Source organism: Thalassophryne amazonica, chromosome 3 (assembly GCF_902500255.1).
Source record: "Thalassophryne amazonica chromosome 3, fThaAma1.1, whole genome shotgun sequence".
Classification (NCBI taxonomy): Eukaryota; Metazoa; Chordata; class Actinopteri; order Batrachoidiformes; family Batrachoididae; genus Thalassophryne; species Thalassophryne amazonica.
The window spans coordinates 83,213,978-83,239,771 of NC_047105.1; the positions used below are offsets into that span (position 1 = coordinate 83,213,978).

Below are 25,794 nucleotides of genomic sequence, written 5' to 3' on the forward strand. Positions count from 1 at the left end.
GATATAATAATTGATCAACATATTGATTTATTCTGCCTAACAGAAACCTGGTTACAGCAGGATGAATATGTTAGTTTAAATGAGTCAACACCCCCGAGTCACACTAACTGTCAGAATGCTCGTAGCATGGGCCGGGGCGGTGGATTAGCAGCAATCTTCCATTCCAGCTTATTAATTAATCAAAAACCCAGACAGAGCTTTAATTCATTTGAAAGCTTGTCTCTTAGTCTTGTCCATCCAAATTGGAAGTCCCAAAAACCAGTTTTATTTGTTATTATCTATCGTCCACCTGGTCGTTACTGTGAGTTTCTCTGTGAATTTTCAGACCTTTTGTCTGACTTAGTGCTTAGCTCAGATAAGATAATTATAGTGGGCGATTTTAACATCCACACAGATGCTGAGAATGACAGCCTCAACACTGCATTTAATCTATTATTAGACTCTATTGGCTTTGCTCAAAAAGTAAATGAGTCCACCCACCACTTTAATCATATCTTAGATCTTGTTCTGACTTATGGTATGGAAATAGAAGACTTAACAGTATTCCCTGAAAACTCCCTTCTGTCTGATCATTTTTTAATAACATTTACATTTACTCTGATGGACTACCCAGCAGTAGGGAATAAGTTTCATTACACTAGAAGTCTTTCAGAAAGCGCTGTAACTAGGTTTAAGGATATGATTCCTTCTTTATGTTCTCTAATGCCATATAACAACACAGTGCAGAGTAGCTACCTAAACTCTGTAAGGGAGATAGAGTATCTCGTCAATAGTTTTACATCCTCATTGAAGACAGCTTTGGATGCTGTAGCTCCTCTGAAAAAGAGAGCTTTAAATCAGAAGTGTCTGACTCCATGGTATAACTCTCAAACTCGTAGCTTAAAGCAGATAACCCGTAAGTTGGAGAGGAAATGGCGTCTCACTAATTTAGAAGATCTTCACTTAGCCTGGAAAAAGAGTCTGTTGCTCTATAAAAAAGCCCTCCGTAAAGCTAGGACATCTTTCTACTCATCACTAATTGAAGAAAATAAGAACAACCCCAGGTTTCTTTTCAGCACTGTAGCCAGGCTGACAAAGAGTCAGAGCTCTATTGAGCTGAGTATTCCATTAACTTTAACTAGTAATGAGTTCATGACTTTCTTTGCTAACAAAATTTTAACTATTAGAGAAAAAATTACTCATAACCATCCCAAAGACGTATCGTTATCTTTGGCTGCTTTCAGTGATGCCGGTATTTGGTTAGACTCTTTCTCTCCGATTGTTCTGTCTGAGTTATTTTCATTAGTTACTTCATCCAAACCATCAACATGTTTATTAGACCCCATTCCTACCAGGCTGCTCAAGGAAGCCCTACCATTATTTAATGCTTCGACCTTAAATATGATCAATCTATCTTTGTTAGTTGGCTATGTACCACAGGCTTTTAAGGTGGCAGTAATTAAACCATTACTTAAAAAGCCATCACTTGACCCAGCTATCTTAGCTAATTATAGGCCAATCTCCAACCTTCCTTTTCTCTCAAAAATTCTTGAAAGGGTAGTTGTAAAACAGCTAACTGATCATCTGCAGAGGAATGGTCTATTTGAAGAGTTTCAGTCAGGTTTTAGAATTCATCATAGTACAGAAACAGCATTAGTGAAGGTTACAAATGATCTTCTTATGGCCTCGGACAGTGGACTCATCTCTGTGCTTGTTCTGTTAGACCTCAGTGCTGCTTTTGATACTGTTGACCATAAAATTTTATTACAGAGATTAGAGCATGCCATAGGTATTAAAGGCACTGCGCTGCGGTGGCTTGAATCATATTTGTCTAATAGATTACAATTTGTTCATGTAAATGGGGAATCTTCTTCACAGACTAAAGTTAATTATGGAGTTCCACAAGGTTCTGTGCTAGGACCAATTTTATTCACTTTATATATGCTTCCCTTAGGCAGTATTATTAGACGGTATTGCTTAAATTTTCATTGTTACGCAGATGATACCCAGCTTTATCTATCCATGAAGCCAGACGACACACACCAATTAGCTAAACTGCAGGATTGTCTTACAGACATAAAGACATGGATGACCTCTAATTTCCTGCTTTTAAACTCAGATAAAACTGAAGTTATTGTACTTGGCCCCACAAATCTTAGAAACATGGTGTCTAACCAGATCCTTACTGTGGATGGCATTACCCTGACCTCTAGTAATACTGTGAGAAATCTTGGAGTCATTTTTGATCAGGATATGTCATTCAAAGCGCATATTAAACAAATATGTAGGACTGCTTTTTTGCATTTACGCAATATCTCTAAAATCAGAAAGGTCTTGTCTCAGAGTGATGCTGAAAAACTAATTCATGCATTTATTTCCTCTAGGCTGGACTATTGTAATTCATTATTATCAGGTTGTCCTAAAAGTTCCCTAAAAAGCCTTCAGTTAATTCAAAATGCTGCAGCTAGAGTGCTGACGGGGACTAGAAGGAGAGAGCATATCTCACCCATATTGGCCTCTCTTCATTGGCTTCCTGTTAATTCTAGAATAGAATTTAAAATTCTTCTTCTTACTTATAAGGTTTTGAATAATCAGGTCCCATCTTATCTTAGGGACCTCGTAGTACCATATCACCCCAATAGAGCGCTTCGCTCTCAGACTGCAGGCTTACTTGTAGTTCCTAGGGTTTGTAAGAGTAGAATGGGAGGCAGAGCCTTCAGCTTTCAGGCTCCTCTCCTGTGGAACCAGCTCCCAATTCAGATCAGGGAGACAGACACCCTCTCTACTTTTAAGATTAGGCTTAAAACTTTCCTTTTTGCTAAAGCTTATAGTTAGGGCTGGATCAGGTGACCCTGAACCATCCCTTAGTTATGCTGCTATAGACGTAGACTGCTGGGGGGTTCCCATGATGCACTGTTTCTTTCTCTTTTTGCTCTGTATGCACCACTCTGCATTTAATCATTAGTGATCGATCTCTGCTCCCCTCCACAGCATGTCTTTTTCCTGGTTCTCTCCCTCAGCCCCAACCAGTCCCAGCAGAAGACTGCCCCTCCCTGAGCCTGGTTCTGCTGGAGGTTTCTTCCTGTTAAAAGGGAGTTTTTCCTTCCCACTGTAGCCAAGTGCTTGCTCACAGGGGGTCGTTTTGACCGTTGGGGTTTTACATCATTATTGTATGGCCTTGCCTTACAATATAAAGCGCCTTGGGGCAACTGTTTGTTGTGATTTGGCGCTATATAAAAAAAAAATTGATTGATTGATAGATAATATTATATAATCATATTTCCTGTACATGTTGTTTATTACCCTTATATAAATATCACATATACATGAATTCTATTTTCTTATTATATGTCTTATGATATATTATTATGATATGTCCATTTTTTTGAGCAGCTTGGGTGGGTAGGGAGAGTTCCCATGAAATAAAAAAGCTTTTCAACCTACAATCCCTGGTTCTCAAGACCAGGCACCTAAGTGGCTCTACTTTACTCTACTCTACTCTTCCTTTTTTAGATATACCTTAGTATACACTAGTAGAGTTCTACCTTAGAAATGGAATATATTCTAGAAGGCATACCTTACTGAATTTTCATGTATTCTTACAATTTGTTAATAATCAATTAGGAACCATCTCTCTAATAAACTGTATGCAATATGCACCCGACTCCTGTACAGATGTGAATTATTATAAATGCATAATATATAAATAATAAATGTTTGAGTGCAATGGTAAGAATATTGGCATGAGGTGAAAGATGAATGTACCATTCAACTCAGCTTGGTTTCAATGAATGGTACATTCCATCTGACAACATGAAATTATTCTTTCCACTGCATGAAAGGAAACTGTTCAATATTTGTTTTATATCACATTTAAATAGATTCATGGCATTTCATATCTTACTTAAAATTAGACAGGTGTTTTCCCTCAGAGTATGAAGGGGACAGCAGCGGGTTTGAGTAGCTGGGTTTCGATTTCAGTTCGACGCAAACACATTAAGCGATATTTTTGGAATGTCAGCAAAACACACAAACACTATCGCAAACTGTCAACATTTCCATAGAGTGATGGGATGTAAATGCTGGGTACTGTCCTCTTGTGAGAACTGTAATTCCAATAGTCACAATGACAGATGGGCAAGTCCAGCTAAATATTACCTTTCCCCCAACAACAACAACAAAAAAATCCAACATTGTTGTAACATTATCCCTTACAAGGTTTAACAAGTGCTCCATCTCTTACTCCATCCACACATATTATGTCATGTATTATAAGTGTCGTATGACTTTCTGTATGTCATGCGACCCATAATAAAGACGTTTTCATTTTTAAATTGTCTGAAAAACAAAATCACCTCATTACTACTTGAGTATTTTTTTTTTTTAAATACATTTGTTTCAACTGATCATATTTTCAGTTTGTTACCTTGAACTGGACAATTTGGAGGATAATGGCAATTTGCCTACTGATTATGCTTCAATGCATTGTGGAAATTAATACTACAGAGCCGGAGTGTCAGCATGTTGTAATATTGTTACTGACAACCCCCCCCCACCCCCACCACCATTACAGTGCTTCATGCTGCAGTTTCTTTTCCTGTCTGCGTGTCATCTAAAAAAAATGGAAGGTGCAAACTGCAAACACATGCACACACTAAAGTTGGCATTTCCTCTACAGCTATCTTGTTGACCCAGTGGACAACAACAACAACCACTACCCAACCAAACCTGTGTAAAATGCCCCCCACCCCCACTTCAAAATATTAAAATAGCACTGTTGTTCGTTTGTGGTACGTTTGTGCTGCTTTGTGCCGTAAAATTTTTCGTTTGTGCTCTTAAAACTTTTGAGTAATTCAAAAATACCTCAATTCATCCGTATTTTATTTTGCTGTAGTTCTTCACATTTTTTTTATTGTTTGCTTAGTTTTTGTAATGTTGGCGTTTGGTTTGACTTCGTTCGACCAACTGAATTTTTTCACACAGTAGAGAAGCCGGTTTGTGAGCACTTTTGTGGAGGAGAGATGCCGCTGCTTCCTCCACGGTGGAGCTGGTGTGTGGTGTGGGGCTTCTGCTGCTGCGTGTGATGTGGCGAGTGCTGCCGCGATCATGTGGTGGTGCTGGCCAGCCAGGAAGAATTTGTCAGCCCCTCCACCAGCGTACAGCAGTCCATGATCGTGGTGTTGTTCCAGCGCTATATGCACCTGAGGAGAGAGGAGCTGCAGAATTCTGTCCAAGAACTCTGAAGGGCTTGCTGTCCCCCAGCCCATGCAGAGAGACAAGAGCCTGCTGGCCTTTTCAGTCTGACAGTTCAATGGTTTTGAGGAAGTGATCCTTGATTGCTGCATATTTGTTCACAGCGAGGGGGGGGGGGGGGGGGGGGGGGGGGGGTTTGCAGGAATGCAATCAGCCTTGTTTCCGTGTAGCTGCCGACGGCCAACACGATCGTTGATGGCTGTGTATTTGTTCGCAGTAGCGAAATCAGCTTCGTTTGTTTCCATGGAGCTATTTCGTGTTGTCTGCTGTAATCTCTCAGAGCAAACTGCGCCTCCGTTTGTACAAACCAGGTGGCAGTTTACAGAAGCAAGACTTTGAGCCATCAGGTATGGAAAAAGTTCCAGCAGCAGTGGACATTCGCATGTGAACAGCTTTGATCCACAGGTGTGAGACATATGAAAACAGAAAACCCAGTGTTTGAGTCGTTTGAGTCACTAAATCATATACGAGGCAGTCCTTTTGTGCAGGTGTGTACGTGCGTTATAATACATCCAAACACTGACTGCATTCATCCAGAGTGAATCGGGTGGAGAGAAGGTGAAGCGCGTGCCTGTACGTGTGTGATCAGAACTGGTAATCGAATCCATATGCGTGCGTGTGATCAACTGATCATAGAGCCGCAGTGTCGGCGATCAGAAACACCAGGGGTTTTTTTTGGGGGGGGGGGGGGGGACCCTGCGCATATACACACACATATATATATATCTTAAGTTTGCTTTGGAGTTTAAATGGCAATATTTTCTACTTTTTGGGACACAGAAGAACTCTAAACATTTGGCGTGTTTGCACTGTGTATAATTTTGGTGGTGTATTTAGCTTGTGTGGTTAGTGTGGTGGTGTTTTTTTTTTTTTTTTTGGAAAAATGAGGCATCTTATGAATGTTTAGCACTTCCGTTTTTTGTTTTTTTAATTGGAGCAAGACGGAACGCACAGCGCGTCGTCAGAGTCTGAACCAGACAGTGAGGATTCTGATGATCAAGGAGATAATCCCTCTTGTTCTGGACGAGGAACCAGAGCAGGTGGACCCACCAACGTGTGCGCAGATCTCCACAGTGGGTCGGATCAGGCGCTTCTGTTTGCAGTTTCTCCAGGACTCGGGTGCTATGAGCTCCGACCCAGTGCCAAGTCCTGGAATGCAGAGATGCAGACACACACTGCTCCAGCAGCGGCTCCAGGAGCGTTTCATTTAAAGCGCCGAGATCAATGTTCGCGTCGGTTTCATTTTGTTCCTCTTTCGTCCCTTTTGCGCTCTTGATTCACAGGCTATTCGGTTATAATGCTTGTTCGTCCACCTCTTCTCAACAATTTGTGACTTTTTACTTTTTCCCTTCATTCAGGAATCGTATGCTGTGTGACAGGGTGTTTAGCTAATTAGATGGCGTTTACCACCCATCTACATTCACAAACAACCCAACTCCGGGAAGGCCTGGCCCCAGTGCGACAGGGGGCGTTACCGGTCTCACACCATCAACAGGCTGAGGCTCGATCAGAAGGACTCCCAGGATTCCCTCAGCAGCAGGGCTCTTCTGTCTTTTGATATTTAAATTTGAAAATAGTTCCGTGGTGTGAATTTTGGGTGAGTATTTAAAACGCTTAACTGCAAAAATCTGTATGACATCTGGCAACCTCTGGAAGTAAATGACCTTCCAGTTTGTTTCTGCTGATTTCCTGTTATTTTTCATGATATTATTTTTACTTCTGTTCAAAAGCTGTTTTGTTTTTAATTTCAATTTATTTCAGTCTATGTAGTGCCAAATCACAACATAGCTACATCAAGGCGCTTCACACAAGTAATGTCTAACCTTACCAACCTCTAGAGCAAGCACACAGGCAACAGTGGCAAGGAAAAACTTTCTCTGATATTTTGAGGAAGAAACCTCAAGCAGACCAGACTCAAAGGGGTGACCCTTTGCTTGGGCCATGCTATCGACACAATTGACAATACAAATATACAGGAAATTTTTGGAGTCCATGTTGGTGTACAGGACGGGAGGCTTGCAGAAGAAGACACCCACTCCCACTTCTGGATGGAGCTGCACCTCAAACAGAGAAAAAAAAGAATCATATGGCAGAAAGACTACAAATAAGGTATAATTTGTCAGCATTAAGCAACAAGAAAAACAGAAGAAATACTAGTGAACTGTACCCAAGCTGTCAGTGAACAGACGGCACACCCAGACGGTTTCACCATCCTTGCTGGGGATTTTAATTATGCTGATCTCAAGACTGTCCTTCCAAAACTACACCAGCATATTGATTTCCCAACAAGGAGGGGATAACATTTTGGACCTGGTTCACACTACTCACATCGCTGGCCACTAGCCCTAAGCTTCACTAGAAGACCCAGACTTTAGATAAAGTTGAGGCCGCAGCCCGCTCTGTTTACTAATTATTACTCCCCGCATCAATAAAACAGATTCCGAAGAGGCTTTCAAGTCCAGACTCAGGATGCACTTATTTTCCCTTTCGTATGGCTAGCATACTGGCATAGTATGGTACTGTGCTGTCTACCCTTTTAAATTCATTTTATTAGTAAATAGAGGGGGCAGTGGCCTCAACTTTATCTGAAGTCTGGGTCTTTTAGTGACGCTTAGAGCTAGTGGCCGGCGATCACCTGAGTATTTCTTCTGTTTTTCTTGTTGCTTAATGCTGACAAATTATACAAATTATTCTGCCACCTGATTCTGTTTTTTTACTCTCTGTCTGAGGTGCAGCTCCGTCCAGAAGTGGGAGTGGGTGTCTTCTTCTGTAATGGTCATGAAACAGATGGGATCTGTGGACCCAAACCGCCCCCACCCCTTCCCCTCCACTCCCATCCTCCAGTTTTATGGTGACTAGGGGCACCAAGGGGGAGGTCACTGGGGTCGTTAGGTTGAAAGCATACGTGAGCGAACGAACACACACACACACACACACACACACACACACACACACACACACACACACACACACACACACACACACACACACACACACACACAGAGTCAGCCTTATATATATTAAATCACGATCCGCTCACTGAAGCCCCTTTTTGTGCAGTTCACGTGGTACTCAGGTCAGGTAGCAAGTATCACACTTTACTTACTACGTAGTAGGCTGGCTAGGATGAACTTTAATTACAATCCGAACGGGCCAGCGTGCGCCTTGTGCCATTTTTCAATTAAAGTGTACCTGCTGTGTACAGCATGCCAGAGCATTGCAGTGATATGACATGCTATCACCTTTTATCATCATTTACTTGAGTCTCATGAATGTCACAAATTGCTCTATGAACATTTATGATAACATACACACAATACAACTTACTAGACCTTAATTAAAGTGACATGAAATATACAATGACATGGCTAAAATTAATATCCATTACCCGTGCTTTATATAAAAATGCATTAACATTAAACATATTTCTGAATTTGATATGCTATAAGGATTCAAGGATTCAAAAGAATTCAAGGATTCAAAGGAATTTTATTGTCATATGCACAAAGGAACATGTTCCCTGCACAATGAAATGTGTTTACTGCATTTAACCCATCCTAATTGCCAGTTAGGAGCAGAAGTCACCTTTAGGCGCCCGGGGACTAGCTCCAGATGTATGTCCTGCCTTAGGTCAACAGCAAGGCTGAGCAAACCATGACCGGCCTCATGACGACAAACGACACACACAACAACACACATAAGCCGGCCCGGTACATGAACACATATAAAAAACACACACAAGGTAAGACTTGGGAAAGAAAAACCTTCATTGCTGCTGCACTGAATCATGCAGCAGCAATGCAGGAAAAAACCCATCAGCACAATGAACAATGATCACACACAACAACAGGACGAGAGACGACGACCGAGATTTGTAAGAGTCCAGTTATCAGACAGAACACCCGGAGGCCGCCTTTAGGCGCCATCAACGGCCTTGCACGTCCGTGCTGGAGGGAGGAAGGGCCCAGCCCTGAACAGTCCACTGTCCACAGTCAATGTCAGAGCTGGAGAAGCTGAGAGCGGGGGAAGACCGGGGGGTGAGGCATGAGCGTTGTTCTTCTCCAGGAGGTTTTTATCACAGTGGCCTTGAAGTGCAGCTGTGTTTTGGGAAGCCGAATGAAAATCCAGATTAGCAGACGCCTGAAAGATTCCACAGTCTGAGACAGAGTGGCTTCCAATACATCTGAATTAGGAGAGGAGATGTGGTCATTACTGACGATCAATGGGGTTTTCCAGTGTAGCCATCTTACCAGAAATGGTTTCCAACGCGCGGTTAACACCCGCCGACTGAGCTGACACTGCCCTTTGAATCGAATCAATCAAGTGGGGCAGCTTGGATGGGCCAATTATTGCCGCTTCCACTTTCTTAATTTTCCGGTAACCTAGCGCTATGCCCGCTCTACACAGCAGGAACCCGGTCACCACCATGCCAAATATATACACATCTTCGACGTCCTCCACAGACAGCGTGTAAAGGCACATAACCTGCCATTTCCTCCAACTGTCCGTCACGTAACCCATCACGTGTCCCGGCAGGACAGGTCGGGTCCTCCGCTCCCGAGCGTCTTGTAGAAAAAATAGTGTCAACTGCGTTCAGAAACCACTTTAACAGATCCATTTTTGCTGTTTCCAGAAGAGCAAAGCTGGCAGCCTCACAGACAACACGCCACAGAAGCAGGAAAGATTAGGAGGGAGGGAAAAGAGAAAAATGCGACCGTCTCGGCCGAGAGCAAGGACGCAAAAAAAAAAAAAAAAATAAAAAAATAGAAAAAATAAAAAACTTTTCAGAAGATGGTGCCAATTGACCAATCGCGTTACATGTTACCGGGCGTAAATACAAAACCAGGAGGAGCGGGTTTGCTAGTTGCGTACTCAAGATGATAATTCACTATATTTTGGTGAAAAAAGTAGGATTCAGCCAAAATTAGATGGTGACAAGGTAAGAGGCCATTATGTACCCATTTTAGATGACTTTGACAACGCCACCCACTATTTTTTGGCTGTCTTTTTGGAAAAGTGACCGCCCAAATGACAGCTGGACGGGTTGCTGTCTAAAATACAGTACTAGACCCTACTAGATCATTGCACCAAGAGCCAAGCCTTTGCTATTGTTGTGGTCACAAGAGACACAGATGTTATGGTTCTCCTTTTAGCCCATTTTGCTAGCATCAAATGTGTATGGATGAAGGCAGGCACCTCAAAGAAGCAGAAATTCATTCCAATTCACACAGTTGCCAAGAACCTTGGCAATGCTCTACTCAGTTCCCTGCCAGCCTTCCATGCCATCACAGGATGTGATACCACTTCATTCTTGGCAGGACACTCAAAAATCTTATTTCAAAGTCTTCATGGAACACCACAATCTCCTGAAAGAACTTGGAAGAGGTGACCTAAGCAGTACAGCCTGTGCTGATGTAGAGGGCTTTATTTGCAAGGTTTTCAAAGCTGGCTCATCAAACAGTGCCAGGGCCTCTCTATTTCCTCAGGCTGTTCCTCTGGAGACATTACCTCCAAGCCAGGATGACGTGTCATTTCATATCAAGAGGGGACACTATCAAGCAGCTGTATGGCTCCAAGCAAATCAAAGACCTACACTATCTCCACCGGAAACTATGGGTTGCGGGATTGAGAAAGATGCTCTTTTTCCAGTCTCTCTTCCCTTCCTTCTGTGCCGCAGACTGTTATCATATGCTCCGTCATTGTTATATGCAATCTATATTATAATATGTCAAGTGGCCTCTGTGTGCATGTATATGTGCGTGTCTATGGCTTTGGTCACGCAAAAACAGGGGAGAGATGAAATTTACCATTTTGTATGCTTATGAATTTTGAGTAAAGGATGAACACTGCAAAAACAGAAAGTTGACAGGATAAATATTTTGGGAGAAATTAGCAATTTTAGCTAACCAATAAACAATGGATGCTGTGCTGCAATACACCATGGGAGTTCTGAGTTTTGATGCTGTTATTGTGGTTTATGTTAATTTAACAGTGTTGCTAGTGTTTTTGATTTATTGTGTTTTTGTAGCTCAATGTTGCACTTACCATGAGTGATTTAAGTTTCATGTTGGTACCATGAGTAAATGGTAAATGGACTGCATTTATATAGCGCTTTTCCATCTGCATCAGACGCTCAAAGCGCTTTACAATTATGCCTCACATTCACCCCGATGTCAGGGTGCTGCCATACAAGGCGCTCACTACACACCAGGAGCAATAGGGGGATTACAGGCCTTGCCCAAGGGCCCTTAGTGATTTTCCAGTCAGGCGGGGATTTGAACCCATGATCTTCTGGACTCAAGCCCAACACCTTAACCACAAGACCATCACCTCCCCTAAATGAAATGTATAGTGGTTTTAATGTTTTCAGCCACTGCTTTTGGCATGTTCCAAAAATGAAGCTAAGATATCAGGCAGTCTAGCTTTGAGTTCAATCGTAGCTGATGCGTCGCCGCAGTGATAAGGTGGTTGTTGCACTAAACATGGCAGCGAAACTGTAAACCTAATACGTGACTGATCAGAGACCACTGATGCAATAGGCATGATAATATTTGTGACAGCAATACCACGTGTGATCACCAAATCCAGGGTATTTCCACTAATGTACGTCAAATCCTGAATGCATTGCTGGAATCCTAATACATCCATAATTTCCATAAATTATTTGTGTAGGGGATCAGAGGGCTTATTTATATAAATGCTGAAGTCACCAATAATCAGAATGTTATCTGCACTAGTTGTCAAGTTCACCAAATTCATGTAGGAATTCAGAGTATGGGCCAGGGGGCCTATATACAGTGACAAAGTAATACGGCTGATTTTTATTCATAAGTCTCATATTGCTATTACCGTGAGTGAAATGTTTAGTGGTTTTAATGTCTTCAGCCACTGTCTTTGCCCAATTATAACCACCTGCTTACAGCAGCTGTGGGTGCTTGCGTGCTGCTAACTGCTTTCTGGACTCACGCCATTCCAGCAGGGGGGCAGTAAGTCATCTTTACATTAAAAGCATGCGTGATTTTAAGTTCAATGTAAGTACATAATATAATTGTAAATGCATTAAAAATACATGAATGACAAAGTGAAAACACGTATTTCCATTGTGGTCCATTTAAAAATCAAATGACAAAATACAAAGAGAAATAAAATAACTGTATATGATAACAAGAACCCAAACAATTTATAAATACATTAAGACAGTAAATTAACAAAAAATACATACTTAACAGGAAATAAAAGGTTTGAGTTCTTCTAAAAACTGTTGAGGTCTAAGGTTCTGAAAACAATCTGGACTCGCACGTGATTTCAACACATTATACAAGCTTTGCTTAATATATTACCACCCTTACCACAAAAATGTCAGCTACCTATTTTATAAATACTACCTATTCTAGAGCCCATGGATCCCCACAGACAACGCGCTAGTAAAATATCAAAGGCCAAAACAAAATGAAAGAAAAGATCAGGTGAGCTTCAACAAACCTAAAAACAAACTAACAAAAACAAAAGGAAAAAAAAAAAAAACAGGAGCAGGTGACTTACATTCTCATGCTTCATATGCTTGAGCAGCTGCAGTTCTCTGTAAGTTCTCTTTGCATGGATGATCGACTGGAATGGTCTGGACAATTTCTTTACTGCAACCTTCACGCACAACTTCATGTCATATGCTGAACTGAAAGACAAAAAGTGAAACTGTTAAGACCACAATTCAGTAATTGATTCAGATTGAAGTGCAGCAAGGGGGGGATTTTTTTTTTTTTTTTTTGCAAAAGTGGTTGTATGTGAGGATCAAAAGCCAAAAGTCACTGAAGACGGGTTTGAGGGAACTTCCCCAGGAAATTTTGAAATGCTACATGCTCCAAGGTGCATTCTGGTACACTCCAACAGTCAGCTTTGTCTGGTTTCTGATCAACAGAAAGTTAGAAATTATACCAAAAGTAACAAATATTAAACATTATCAGTTTGGTTTTAATAGAATGCTATTTGTATTATACAGTGCCACTGAACACATTGAAGTCAGAAATGCCGTATCATATGAAGATTAAGTGCAATAATCAAATATATAATCCAATCACATTAGTCTGAAAAGCCATTCCTCACAATGAGGGCTTTTACTTTTTGGACTATAGATACATTTTCCACACTAATACTAATTTGTCAAGGCAGGATTTTACTTTGTTGCTTTGTCAGTCTGCTACTATACACACTTGTTCAGTAGGTGGCAGTAATGTACCAACAAGTTTACCAACCACCATTCGGTAATTTAACATTTCCCATAATCCCCTGACCTTCCCAGAATGCACCGTGGCACCAGCAGAGTTCCGGCATTTCAAAGCCATGTAAACAATGGCTAGTAAGGATGTGGATGGCATCGATTCAGCAAGTTCACGAGACATTATGATGTTGACATGTTCTCCCAAGTTGAAAGGGTTATCTGGAAGAGGTGTAGCACCTGTGATAAACTCCTGCCATGCTCCAATGTTGTCTGGTTGTCCGAACTTCACAAGGTGTGTTTACATTGTGCCCTAAACCAGAACTCTGCTGAAACCGACCTCTCATGTGAGTCACTGACTGCCAGATGGCGCGAGATTCCTAACTGCGAAACAGCGAATTAGAATTTATTCTAACTTCTGCAGAAATGTTACCCTTCTCTGGAGGAGAAGTGGTCAGCCCCCTCAGCCTGCCGTCTGTGTCGAACACAAGAATCAGCGAGCCAGCCGTTTGACGCAACCGACTGCATTATTCCACCCAGAAACCAAAATTGGAGTACCTTTTTCTTCCAAAATATTAACCTTAAGCGAAAGCATACAGATCCCGCTTATGTTGTTGAATCACTGTCCTTGGTTGAGATACACTGCTTTCGAGTTTAGACCGAAATTGCCACCAATTTCTGATAAATGTTGATGATTTACATGAATTAGTGTAAAATTTCAAGGTTGAGATGGCCATCAAATAGCCACACTGCATCTGTACAAAGTAAGGTTTTATGAGATGCTGTCATTTGCACAAAAACATATAAAAATATGAGTGGAGTTTCCCCAGGTCATGGGACAAACAAAAAACAAAACACCTGTACAGGAAATTCAACCTATCGCAAACGACGAGATGTAATGCAATTCTTATACAAATAATGTTTGAGTGCAATGGTAAGAATATTTCACAGAATGAAATATTCTTTCCATTGAACAAATGAAAAATTCATTATTTGTATTATATGACATAAAAAAGATTGTCATTTGATATTTTATTAATTGATAAAAAAGGGAAAAAGAACTTACATTTTGGTGTGCACCGCTGGTCCTTTGTTATCAACAGATTCCAATCAATCCAACATGAATTTTAAATCGCAATCCAATCCAAGATTGTTCTCAGTCAATTTGCAGAAACAGTAAGATAGTTCGAAAAGAATCCTGACAATGTAGTCCATAGCTGATTCCGTGCACGGAACGGTGGTGTGAATAAAGGGATGGTTGTTACATGAATAAAAATCCAGAACTTTCAGCTTTTAAAATAAGTTATTTGTTTCTTCTTGTTGGTTGGCAGAACAAAGCACTGGCATCCTCTGGATCAGGCTGAGAAATGCACCTGGAGCAGACAAACAGGGAGGAACTTCTTTACAAGCTCTGTTTATTCACAAGTAATTTCCACAATAAGAAATTAACGCATTTCCACACGTTGTGTTCCAAAACAAGGCTATCTTATGTGGTTAGCAGTTTTTGGCAGGCTGTGATGATAAATTCGACTGAAAGGGCACAACAGGTTAAAAACTTTATATTTATAAGTTTTAGCTTCTACTTCCACACTGACTTGTTCCTTATGCTGTGTTCACACCGGACGACATGCTACGCCACAAATTCGTCTGCCTTGCCTGGTGATGGACGCGCCACTATCGCCCGCTGTGATTTGACACTTTGCTGCTTTCAATCCTTCGTCTGCCATCATAAAAGTATTTGCAGTGTGCACGCTGATTACAAATGGATCCAAAAAGTCTGCAACTTTATAGCACAAAGTCGATAAAAGAGGAAAATGTTCATCTTACCTTTGATTTGGAGGTGATGAATGTAGAAAGAAAAGCTTGTTGAAGGTAAAATTAGTCCAGAATAAAGCATAATCCAAAAACGGAGAACTTGCATTGCATGACACGGAGTTACAGCTGTGCAGCTGCATAAATCAGGCTTTAAATTAAATAAATCATCACAAATTGTAAATTTGATAGCTTAACTATTTTGATATGCTATCAAAATAGTTGAGTTATTTTGACAGCTTAACTATGAAAATAGTTAAAGCTAATAAGTTTGAAAGTACCTGGATATGTTGCTGTATGTGGTTAAATGAGTTTTTTAAAAAATGTAAACATTAAAGGTTCATTCAGTAGTTCAGCGCAGTTGGGCCCAAAATGGCGCCATGTTCTGAGCTGACATCACTATCTGGGCACATTAGCCGCTACCACACCCCCTTTTTTATTGGCATGTCTACACAAAATCATTACATATATTTTAAGCTGCATTGTCTTAAAATAGTTCTTGAGGTCTAATGACATGCTGGTGCACCTTATATACCGAAAAAAAAAAAATGTGTTCATTCATATTGATTTTCATACATTAATCACATTTCATTTATTTATGAATATTTATCAGGTTTTCATAATTTTTAATACTTTTATGATGCATTAAATATGCCTAAAACATCTGCACAGTACTGCAATATGAACTGTAAAACCTATCACTAAAGATGTGTGGAATTCAAAACCTGTGCTTGTTGTCAACTAAAGCCTGTCTTGAACATAAAGTTGTGTTCCTGAGTACCTAGCATAATTAGAACAGTTCCAGATATGAAATGTGGTTGTTCCAGTAAGATCATTTCCCACACCCAGCATACTTTATGTCACTTTTACAAAACATCTTCTTTGTGCCAGTAGCAAAAGAATACAAACTTAATGAACACATTCAATAATTAAAAGGAAAGTTAAAAAAAAAAGCTTGACAACACAAAGATACATGCAGGGATTGAAACTGTTGCTAATCTGCAGGACAAACACAACGGCTCTAAGCACACACTGTCCATTTAGTCTGTAATAAATGGAAGCTCAATAACGAAGTGCAATAAAATACAGGCTGTAAAAACAGCAACAATATAAGACCAGCATCACAGGGAAGCAGTAACTGTCAGCAGACAGCTGAGCCCACTGTTGATGAGCCACTTTTAAAGTGAATAGATTTTTGCCCTGTGCATCATTTACAGTGCCTGATTCTCAACATTATCTAATTTACATATGCATGTACACAATACACATTAGATTTTTTTTTTTTTTAATCAGTTTGACATGTGAGTAGACTCTGCAAGTGTAATTTGTGCTGTGCACCATAAATAAATTCTCATCAGACACAATAACATTATAGTATCATAAGTGGCTCCCGGTCTTGCACTCATCTACACCAGGACAACAAGTAAACGAAAACGCTAAGACACTTTTACATTTGCTGAAAACACGTGAACATCATTCAAAATTCATTATACCCATGAGGGATCTATACCGGTGTCTCCGACTGAACGGTCCCCTCTAAAAATTGGTCTGCCCTGCCCTTCACTGCGCATTTGTCCGAGACCGACTCTCTACACCCAAAGCGATCAAAGGGAATAATGTGATTAACCATCAGATGACAAATTAAAACCTCTTAAATCATTCTAAAGTCAGTTTTAAAAAGAAACGAGCCAATAAGTGGTGAATCGCTACTTATGCTCCAAAATGATGTAGGCACAGTTTGCATCATCTCGCTGTGTCTCACAGTGACAACGAACAGCAGCACACCCACACTGAGTTTTAGAAACATATTTACTCGGGCTCTATATCCCTTCTAAAAACTCAATACGGTGTGATGCGTATCACAGGACCTCAGATACTCGATACGCATCATGACATAGATACATTTAGGTGCTTAATACTGCTTATAAATTTTTTTACACATTCATGAGTTATAGAGTATGGTGCTAGTGTATAGCACAGCTTTTTAATACTTTATACTGCTTAAAGTGTGTTGTATTAGTATTTTATTTTGCACATTTACACCTTTTATTTGCCTTTAATAGTGATATGAGGGGTGGGGATTCGCAATTCTTATCCTTAAATATTCAAAACGTGAAAAAAAAATTTTTTAAATAACATCTCTGATTGGTTTGCTTCTGCTCATTGCTGTTCAGCGAGTTGTTTCCTGCTGTTTGTAGGAGGGGGAGTCCTGTGAAGGAGCACTTGAGTGGACAGCCTGCAACACTCACTCTGGAATGTTTGGAAAAATAAATGGATTTTGTTGTCTTACAAACTAGGGACATAAAAGTCAAAACATACCAATCCACATATTTGTTGAATCAGTGTCTCTGTATTAGATCAGACCGAGGTGACAAACAATGTGATGAATTTATTACAAAGTTGACATTTTATATGAAATGGTGTAAGGTTTCACGGATGGGATGGTCGCAATAGAGACGTCATCTACAGTGATTTTTAAAGTGTAAAGAGTGATCATTTATAACATGCCATAATTTGTGCAAAAATTTAACTTAAATTTGACAAAATGATGAAGGTGGTCTGGTGCAACACATTGCAGGACTGATCAAAAAAGCATGCAGCAGATTCATCCAATGCTAACGACAAGAGCTGTAATTTGATTCAAAAACATTTAATGAAAAAAGAAAGCTTACATTTACACTCTGTCTTATGGTCTTAAAGTGTGATCCAGCTCTCTGGTGCTCACAGATTAAAGATACTGTATGTAAACATTTGAACACAGCAGCAAACACTATATCCATCCAATATTGATGTGCTTTTAACATTATTTACCACTAATATCTAACCTCAAATGACATAAAATAACAAAAAATGACATGTGCATATTTATCTTTAAATTAAATTGCCTGAAATTGTGGCTCTTAGAATAAAAACATTACAAATCACAAATTACGTATTTTACTTTACTCTGCTTCACTAACAAATTTCTTGCAATTTTGAACATGCAAAAAGAATAACTAGAGCCAACACCTATTCTAGTTCAAAAGACCTGCATTCGTGCAGCGTTGTGGAAAATTAATCTTTATTCATAGATTATCTTTTGTTTTCATAAATTAGCTTTGTTTTCTCAAATATAAAACCACAATCTTTTTGCTTTCATGACATCATTTGCCACACCATCTTTCTTAGCACACTGCAGAACACTTGAGTAGCTCCTGACATTCTGTGTACTGAATTTATTTAGAATCAAAAACCAAATTGTGACATACTGAAAGATTCACACCCCTAGCCTTTACCCTATCCCAAAAGTGACACCACAAACTACATGTTTGATAAGATTACGAACCCCAAGAGCCTCAATCATTTTCAAATTTATGGCTTCCCAAACCCAAAGTGACATGATTTTGAAAAGAACCCCAAACAGACCCAGTTATGCCCCTGTCGCAGACCGAACAGTCCCCCCTTAAAATTGGTCTGCCCTGCCTCCACTGCGCATGCGTCATTTCGGACCACAACAGCATGTCTGAGATGGTGTCGCTTCACCCAAAGCGATCAAATGCATTAATGGGATTACTAAACATTAGACGACAAAGTAAAATCTCTTAAATCATTCTAAGTCAGTTATAAGCAGAAACTAGGCTGTTTTACGCAGAAACGAGGCATTAATCAGTGACACTTTGAAATGGACGGTCAGTGAACGCAACAGCTAGCAGCCCGTGTAGCTGTGTTGCTCTGATCACTTCCTCTGTCTTCTATGATGAAATGATGCTGAATTTATGTGGAAATGATTGTTGTACAAAAGCTTCAGATATCTGTCGCAGAGATAGATGATGACTGGAGTGGAGTTAAATGCAGAAGCGAGGTGTTAATCGGTGAACCGCGGCTAATGACGTGCAGTGAAGGCAGGGTGGACAGATTTTTTTTTTTTAAGGGGAACAGTTCGGTCTGCGACAACCCATCTTAGACACTGCTTAGAAAAATGAAGATATCACATCCCACTTTAGTTATGCAGAAAAGTTAAATCAAGTAAACATATTAATTAGACTATAACTTGTTATTAACAGCTTTTCATTAATATGCATCTATGCAGCGTTTATTCATTTTCTCATGTTAAGAGAGCAACAAAGCACAGTCCCTTATCTCCACACACGAGCTTGGGGATCGGGTGTGTAGAAACCAAAGATGACTGGCAGCTGTATTATTTTCCTTATTATTTTTAAGCACAAAGAATATACGAGGTCTGTGAGAAAAGTATCGGACCTTTTTATTTTTTTCAAAAACTATATGGATTTGAATCACGTGCGATTACATCAGACAAGCTTGAACCCTCGTGGGCATGCAAGAGTTTTTTCACGCCTGTCGGTTACGTCATTCACCTGTGGGCAGGCTTTGAGTGAGGAGTGGTCCACCCCCCTCGTCGGAATTCCTTTGTCTGACTTCTTCCTGAGAGACTGGCGCTTTGCTTTATCAAAATTTTTTCAGAACCTGTGAGGCAGATCGAAATGGACACCATTCGAGAAATTCAGCTGGTTTTCGGTGAAAATTTTAACGGCTGATGAGAGATTATGGAGTGTTACTGTCGCTTTAAGGACTTCCCACGGAGCAGGACGTCGCGCCGCGCACTGAGGCGCCGTCGTCAGCCTGTTTTGAGTTGAAAACCTCCAAATTTAAGCCTCTGTTGACCCAGGACGTCGTGAGAGAACAGAGAACTTTCAGAAGAGGTCAGGATCAGCAGTTTATCCGGACATTCCACTGTTAAAGGAGATTTTGTAATGAAAGACGTGCGGACGGATTGGCGCGATGGCAGGCAGCCGGCGCAATGCACCGCCACAGGAAAAACACCTCCGTTGGAAGCCTTAAGGACAAGCTGGAACATGTCCAGCTGTTAAACAATTTCTCAGATACTCACTCTATTGAAAGCCATCAAAAGCCGCCTGGTTTTTACAAATGGTTATCAACACGGAGGTGTTTTCCTGTGGCGGCGCCCAATCCGTCCGCACGTCTTTCATTACAAAATCTCCTTTAATAGTGGAATGTCCGGATAAACTGCTGATCCCGAGCTCTTCTGAAACTTCTCTGTTCTCTCACGATGTCCTGGGTCAACAGAGGCTTAAATTTGGAGGTTTTCAGCTCGAAACAGGCTGACGATGGTGCCTCAGAGCGCAGTGCGACGTCCCGCTCTGTGGGAAGTCCTTAAAGCAACAGCAACACTCCATAATCTCTCATCATGTGCATCCCTGAAACTACACAGCCAAGTCTTCTGGGGGCCAAAATACAAATCATCAGAGTTAAAATGGTTAACAAAAAACACAACCTGTTTAGCAGGTACTGCATACTTAACTGCCAGGATCAGAAGTCCTGAACACCTTTACAGGTTGAGCAAGGTCTGATTAGACAAATCATCAGATATGTTTGCACAAACAAACAAATAATACTTGTTTCATCAACGTTTTTCTAAGTACTTAGTAAAAAATTCCAAGAATATAAGACTTGCCTTGAACAAGGACGAGCAGTATTTTAGAACAAAGATGAACAGCAGACAGCTTAGTGGGATCAGAGTTGGGCTACCAATATGTAGGTCTGGTTCCAATTCACTGTCACACCACTTCATCTGCTTTGTCCCAGTCCACCCAGCTGTAAATGGGTACAGGCCTTGACTTGACAAACCTGTAATGGACTGGTGTGTCATCAGCTGTGATCCACTTCAGACTACAGAATGTGGGGGTATGCATCTACACAAACAGGCTTTTCCAAGTTTAATGTCAAACTGTTCACCAAAGAACAAGAACATGGAAAACCGGCAGTATCTTAGAACATACACAAGTACATGTCGGGCAAGTCACGTGCACCTGAGTACTTCGTTATAAATGTCTTTTTTATGTTTATCCTTCAAAAGAAAGTCATAAAAACAAGAAAAAAATTACGTTTCAAATGAATTTTAAAATAATTACAGTTTGTCTAATTGATATTAAATAAAGTATCAGACATTCAGTCATGGGCACTGTTCAGCTAATCCGATAACCAAAAATTATCGAAGCTAATGTTTTTGTTTGCGGATTAGCTATTTAAATCAGTTTTAAAACCATCAGCGGACCAATTATCTTCCAATAAATTTAGTTCCGATAACTTTTAGATCCCTAACATTTTTTTTTAAATAGCAAGTAACTTGAAAACATTTATAATCCTTTTGCTCTTGTCTGCAATGTATTTTGCAGCAGTGAGGTAGCTAAGATGAGCTGAGCTCAACTCTGCCCCCATCAGAAAGGGCCTGGCTGACAAACTGCCACAAAAAAAAAAAAAAAAAAAAATCATTATTCCTTAACCCTATACGGTGGTCCAGCGATGAGGCAGAGGTCTTGAAATGGGAAGCAGGTTTCACTTATGATTTTTCTTTATACATAAATTTATTCGAGATAGAATTATTACATTAATGTAAACTCTTAAAATGTACCAAGTGGATATATAACACATATCTGGTCATTTTAAAATAATGCACTCATTCTGAAGATTTGAACATTAACACACAGGTGCCCAAAGGCATTATGGGTAAACTTAGCCTCCGCTCATATCGATTGGTTGACTAATTCATTCTATGTAAAAACTAACAACAAGTGAATCAATGTAACGTGTGTTGGTGATACGAGTAAATAAATGTGCTTTTGTAAAATATGTCATTTTTTTCATTTGGGTAAAAAAGCATTTGCAAAGCCGAAAAGTCTGTTAAATTGTGATTCAGGCCGTGTGATATAACCGGTGACAAAATGCATAAAACACTGCCATCTCCTGGGACCGGTTATATCTCAGTGTTGACCGCAGGATTTTAAAATTATCTGTAGGTTTCCAAAACCTGAGAGACCACACACGTGGAGATAAAAACAAATCATAGATCTGACAGGTTTAGTTGTACAGTGTGTGGTGTCAGCCACACGGTAAAAACAACACACACAAACAGATTTCACACACGAACATTCCCAGGTCAAACACCTCACTTTCTGATTGGCTGCATGTCACATTTAGGTCCTCATGTCATTCTGAGCAGATCAGAGAGCTCTTAACACACCACAAACAGCAGGAATATAATCTGATAAGAATATATTTAGCATCATCATGATTGTCGGGGCGTCCTTAAGATTGTTGGAAGGGAAAGCTTGGGTCCGATATCAGCCTAATTATCTTGCCATGCGAACCAGGCTTGATGTTGTGACGCCTCACGCAGCAACTGATTGATCCATTTTCACACCGCACGGAGCCGCTAACCGATCAGATGTTATTATGCCTCACGGAGCGACCGATTGATTCGTTGTTATGACGCTGAACGGAGCCGCTAACCAATCGGATGTTATGACGCCTCACGGAGTGACATTGATTCATTGTTATGACACCGCACGAAGCGGCTGATTGATGCGTTATTATGACACTGCACCGCAAAGTTCAACGACCAAAATACCAACATTCTGGGCGCAATGAACATGTTTTCACTATTGTTTGATTAGTTTGTGCGACTGACATCATTATTCAAGCATTCAAAAGGCGATTCCCCTTGCCACACAACTCCAACCACACACGAGAAAGTTTTTTGACAGTTCTTGTTATTGAAAGAAAAATGTCTCCCTAACCGGATAGAGTTGTGAGGTCATCACGCGTGCACTTAAGCGCTGTCGAGCGGGAACTTGAAAATTTCTTTTTTTTTATATATAAAATGACATTTTACAAAAGCACATTTATTTGTAAACACAAACAAATGTTACATTGATTCACTTGTGTTGGATTTTACATAGAATGAAGGAATCAACCAATCAGCATGAGCGGAGGCTTAGTTTACCCATAATCGCTTTGGGCATCTGTGTGTTAATTCAAATCTTCAGAATTAGTGCATTATTTTAAAATTAACAGATATGTGTTATATATCACTTTGTACATTTTAAGAGTTTACATTAATATAGTTATTCTATCCGGAATAATTTTATTTATAAAGCAAAACCATAATTCAATCCTGCTTTCCATTTCAAGACCTCTGCCTCATCGCTGGACCACTGTATCCTGTCAGGGTAAATGACGCTTCTCTATAGCAGGGGGTAGAGCACACAAGGACAGAAGCACTGGCTCAATGGCTATTTGGGTTTGTGATCACCTTAGAAGCTTTGGAGATGTTTAAACTCAAAATTGACTTGTTAGTAGTTTGTTAGTAATCGGTTATCTGTAGCTTACGATACGTTTATCGGTTTAGCAGGGTTCTAGCTAGGATAAAATTTTAGCGTAGTGGTAATATCGAGGGAGTGAAGCGGCCGGGGGGGGAGGTGCGGAAGGGGGGAAGCTTTTGAAAATTCAAGCTAAAAATTGGCCATTCTGGGGGTACCCAAAGGGGAAAAGCCAGGAACGACAGCCCAAGTCCCTTCATCATGTCCAGAAGGCTGGGGAAGTTTGTTGAGTGAGCAATCTCATTCTGGGTTAGCCAGTACATGGCACTTAGTGAGGCAGTCGGAGTCCGTGGACATTTTTAAGTCAAGACTTAAAACCTATTTTTATTCTCTCTCTTATGAGTAGTTTTTATTTTGTTATGTTTTATTCTTTTACTTCTGTTTTTAATTAGGTATTTGAATTTTTTTTATTTATTTATTTTAATTTTTTATGTTGAACTGTTCTGTGTGAGGCACCTTAAGGTGGCTTTTGTTGTAATTTGGCAGTTTATAAGCTGATTAAGTTGAAATTGAACAAAATTTTATTGAGTCTTAAAGTAAATAAATATGAAATTGGTTACTGGATCCTTAAACTCTGGACATAATAAACTCTACATGGTGGATCCTTGATCTCTGGACATGAACAGAAATAAAATGTTAGTTTTCGTCAAAAGAATTTCCTTTCAGACATCATTATTTGCATGAATGTATTTCCATTAGGGATGTCCCGATCAGGTTTGTTTGGCTCCGATCCGATTCCGAGTCATCTGATTTTGAGTATCTGCCGATACCGAGTCCCGATCCAATACTTTAAAAAACTGAATGAACAATGAATAAATGCTAAGTATATAATAATTTCATTTGAATCACCTTATTTTATTATTTATCACTTAAACAGTGCACTTCTCCTTGAGGTAGCTTGAACAATCAAGTAATCTACCAGACTTAAAAAATGTACAAATTTCCATGTTATTTTGTCTAAAAATAAATGTCCAAGGTTCCTTATGTTAAACAAGAAATGATCTAATCTGAAATAACAGGTGGTTTAAATTTATAGATGAAAGGTTTCTAAAGAACCATTTATTTATTTAGCTATTTTAATAACAAGTGTTCTAAACTTTTTTAAACAGTAATCAGAAATTTTGAGGTAACAACAACAAAAAACATTTCCAAGGATTTTTCTTCAGACATGTGGTTTCTGCACTGATCTGTGGTTCAAATCCCTGCCTGACTGGAAAATCACTAAGGGCCCTTGGGCAAGGTCTTTAATCCCCTATTGCTCTCAGTGTGTAGTGAGCGCCTTGTATGGCAGCACCCTGACATCGGGGTGAATGTGAGGCATAATTGTAAAGCGCTTTGGGCATCTGATGCAGATGGAAAAGCGCTTTATAAATGCAGTCCATTTACCATTTGTAGTGATCAGTGGTTTCTGCCACTAGTCTTCCGTGTTTTGGCCCAACGCGTCGTTCCTATTGGACAGCGCGAAGCTACGTCACAGCTTAGAGCGTCGAAAGTTCAAAAGTCAACTTGAAAAGTAAAAGGAAAAAAAAAAAAAAGCAACTTACATTTGCGTCCTGACAGTCCTCAGTGTCCCTCTGATGCTTTATCAGTGTTCAACAAGTTCAGAGCAGCGCAGTGAATGTGAATGAAGACGGATGCTCTTTAAGACGCGCTCCTACTGTAAATGTGATGAGTGTGCACGTCGCTCATGTGCACACCATCTCTCGCTCCGTTTTGCAGACAAACGATCACAGGACAATTTGTTTTTTTCTTTTTGTTAAATCAGATGATGATCGTCGTCCTGAGGACTTGGTCAGCACCGGGTCCTGTTGCGCACGGAGGGATGACTGAGCAAGAGTTTCAGTGGGAAAGTGTCCATCATCCTCTTGTCGTTCTATCGAGGCGTCAGGCTGAGCGCGTAAACACACAAACAGCAGTTCTGCGAAAGAAACTTTGTGCGCGTAACTCCCCGCCACCTCTGTCCGGTTGAACTTGTGTTTTTTCTTTTGTTCAATTTAAAAAAAAAACAAAAAAAAAAAAAACAAAGATTGGGTTGAACTTTGACCACGTCAGCCTGCTGACAAGCGGCAATGCACGCACCGGTCAGAAGCGTCACGTCAAAAGCCGAGCTAAAGCGATGCTTCTGATGCCTCTCTGCAATAATGAGCCTGAAATAGCGCTGATCAAAATAATGAGGATAAAATCTATATCGGATTCCTGATCGGGATGCAACGTCCGATTTCGATCAAGTCAGAAACCACGTGATCAGGCTCGATTTCCGATCACGTGATCAGATCGGGACATCCCTCATTTCCATACCTATGAGCTGAGCTCTTGCAGCTGTGTTGCAGGTCAGGTTTCTAAAGAATCCAAGACATCTCA

General features: G+C 40.2%; 1 protein-coding gene across 3 annotated transcripts in view; it reads right to left on the minus strand.

The window, feature by feature from the left end:
• mapk14b (mitogen-activated protein kinase 14b) overlaps nucleotides 1-25,794 on the minus strand; it is a 94,255-nt gene that overhangs the window by 52,251 nt on the left and 16,210 nt on the right. For all 3 annotated transcript variants that reach the window (XM_034166983.1, XM_034166982.1, XM_034166984.1), the window contains exon 2: nucleotides 12,775-12,904. In XM_034166983.1, coding sequence (XP_034022874.1) covers nucleotides 12,775-12,904 — 130 coding nt within the window. The remainder of the gene's footprint in view (nucleotides 1-12,774; nucleotides 12,905-25,794) is intronic.